The sequence below is a fragment of the Priapulus caudatus genome, unplaced genomic scaffold (assembly GCF_000485595.1).
Source record: "Priapulus caudatus unplaced genomic scaffold, Priapulus_caudatus-5.0.1 Scaffold7362, whole genome shotgun sequence".
In the NCBI taxonomy this organism is placed as follows: Eukaryota; Metazoa; Priapulida; class Priapulimorpha; order Priapulimorphida; family Priapulidae; genus Priapulus; species Priapulus caudatus.
In genome coordinates, this window is record NW_014584423.1 from 1 (window position 1) to 2,482 (window position 2,482).

The following is a 2,482-nucleotide window of genomic DNA, read 5'->3' on the forward strand; positions in this document are numbered from 1 at the left end:
CCCCTGTTGGCGCCGCCGTCGTGTCGCCGCTCTCCCAGTCGTCGTCCGCGTCCGGCCGCCTCCAGTCGCGGCTGTCGGCTCGGCCGCCAGATGGAGCCGCGCGGGCGTGGTTATGGTCCTCCGTGCGATAGTCATGGTCGCCCCTCCTGACGTCCATGCGCTTGTCCCAGCCGGAGTCCGGCGCACTTCTACTCGCGTTGGACGCTCTGCCGCCGGCGTCAGGCGCATTTCTACTCGAGTTGGACGGCCAGCTGTTGGCGTCAGGCGCGTTTCTACTCGAGTTGGACGGCCAGCTACCGGCGTCAGGCGCGTTTCTACTCGAGTTGGATGGCCTCCCGCCGGACTCTCCCTGCCAGGGACCGGACGAGATGACCTGGGGCTTCGTCGGGGGTCGCTCCGCAGGCTGCTGCTGCTGCTGTGGCGCCGCCGGCGCTTGAGTCTTCTCGCGGTAGCGCTCGCTGACGCTGCCGCCGCGCGCGTCCGTCATCTCGACAACGTATCCATCGCGCGAGCGTTCCACGAAGCGCGCCGTCACCACCTCGTCCGCGATCATCTCCGCGAGCTCGTCGCGCCGCCCCGTCATCCCGGCGGTGCCGCGCAGGCTGCAGCGCACCGCCTGCGCCGGCAGCGACAGCAGCTCCGCCGGCAGGCGCAGCAACGCGCCGGCGCGCATGCGCTCCACGTTGCCGTAGTCGACGAAGCAGACGTCGGCATCGCCGGACGGCGTCGCCGCAACGACGCGGCAGCGGTACCACATGTCGTCGGCGGAGTAGCGCGCGGCGCAGGTCGCGTTCGGAGGCGGGCGGCCCGCGATGGCGTCCCCGGGTTTCGCGGCGTCGCCGTACGCCTGCAGACGCCGCATCGTCGCCTGCAGGTCGTCGGACGACCGCAGCAGCTGGACGTAGATCTCCTCCGGGCCGTTCAGGTGCACGACGGCGACCTCCTCGTTGGTGCCCTCTCGGACCGCGACGGCCGTGAACGACGCGGTGGCAGGGGGCGCCGACGAGCCGAGCGAGTCCTTGTCGGTGAGCTCGACCGTGCACGTGGCGTCGTTGGCGTTGCCGCGGGCGACGACGCGCACCTCGATCGTGCTGTCCTGCAGCAGCGCTCGCAGCTCGGCCCCGGCGAGGCCCTGAGGCGGCGACGCCAGCTCGCACTCGATCGCGTGCTGCGGGAACGAGCGAAACTCGCGCGCGATGTGCCGCACGAGCCGCGGCGGACGTCGCTCCGCGTTGCCGTAGTCGACGAATCGCACGTGCGCCTCCCCGCCGCCGTCCGACGGCAGCACGCGCCCGCGGTACCACCCGTCGTCGAGCGAGAATCGGACGACGCAGAAGTCTCCGACGTGCGCGCCACCGTCCTCGAACAGCCCCGGCTCGCCGCCGCGCTCGTAGTGAGCGTACAGCCGCTCCTGGAACTCCTCGAGCCCCTCGCTCGGCAGCTTCGTCAGCTGTCCGTGGAAGCGCGCCGGACCCTCGACCGCCGTCACGTACACGCTCTCCACCTCCGCGAGTGGCGGCAGTGGGATCCCCTCCTCCGGCTCGGGCGTCGTCGCCGCCGCCGCGCCGAGCTCGCGGTTGAGGCACGCGCCGGTGGCCGGGTCGCGCAGCGAGACGACAACCGCGTCTCGCCCGACCTCGACGACCTCCATCGCGAGCGGGGTCGCCGCGTCGACGTGCGGGTCGGCGACGCGCGAGACGTCCGCGCCGCGGCGCACGCCGGCGAGCTCGCAGCGCACGGCCTGCCGCGGCAGCGCTGCGAACTCCCGCCGCAGCGACTTGAGGCTCTCGGCCTCGACCGCCTCGCTGTTTCCGTAGTCGACGAAGCTCACCACGACGTCGGGGGGCGCCACCGAGCACAGCTCGGCGCGGTACCACTTCTGGTCTTCGGAGAACCGCGCGGCGCAGGGGGTGCCGGGCGCGGCGTCGCGCGCGAGCTCCAGCTCCTTGAAGGAGAGGCTGTTGTAGACGTGCGCAAGGCGCGACATGAGCGAGTCCAGCGCGCCGCTCTCGTCGCTCAGCTGCACGTAGAACTCCGACGGGCTCACAGCGTACTCGACGACGACGTCCGCTCGGCCCGGACGCACGCGCTGCGGCGGGTACTTCCCCGCGGCGCCCCCTGTTGGCGCCGCCGTCGNGAGAGAGAGAGAAAGAGAGAGAGAAGAGGAGAGAGATGGAGACAGAGGTAGTGGTGATGGATTGGCATTGCCGAATATTGCGACAGCCACGACAAATTCATCAGCGCCAAATCAGATTGGTGAGCACAGTAAATGCCGGCCCGGGCGCCCGAGCTATACACACGTAGAGAGCGCTGGCTCGCCCTACACATACACACGTAGAGAGTGCTGGCTCGCCCTACACATACACAGATCGGGTAGTATGTGTGTGTGTGTGTGTGTGCGTGTGTGTGTGTGTGTGTGTGTGTGTGTGTGTGTGTGTGTGTGTGTGTGTGTGTGAGAGAGAGAGGAAGGAGAGAGAGAGAG

The 2,482-nt window shown here is 69.7% G+C and overlaps 1 protein-coding gene across 1 annotated transcript; it reads right to left on the reverse strand.

Moving 5' to 3' along the window:
* Positions 1 to 16: 16 nt before the first annotated feature.
* On the reverse strand, positions 17 to 2,020 carry LOC106820130 (tudor domain-containing protein 1-like; the record flags this gene model as incomplete). The annotated part of the gene is made up of 1 exon (XM_014824678.1): positions 17 to 2,020. A coding segment is annotated over one exon (2,004 nt), but the record flags the coding sequence as incomplete, so codon positions are not given.
* Positions 2,021 to 2,482: the final 462 nt, after the last annotated feature.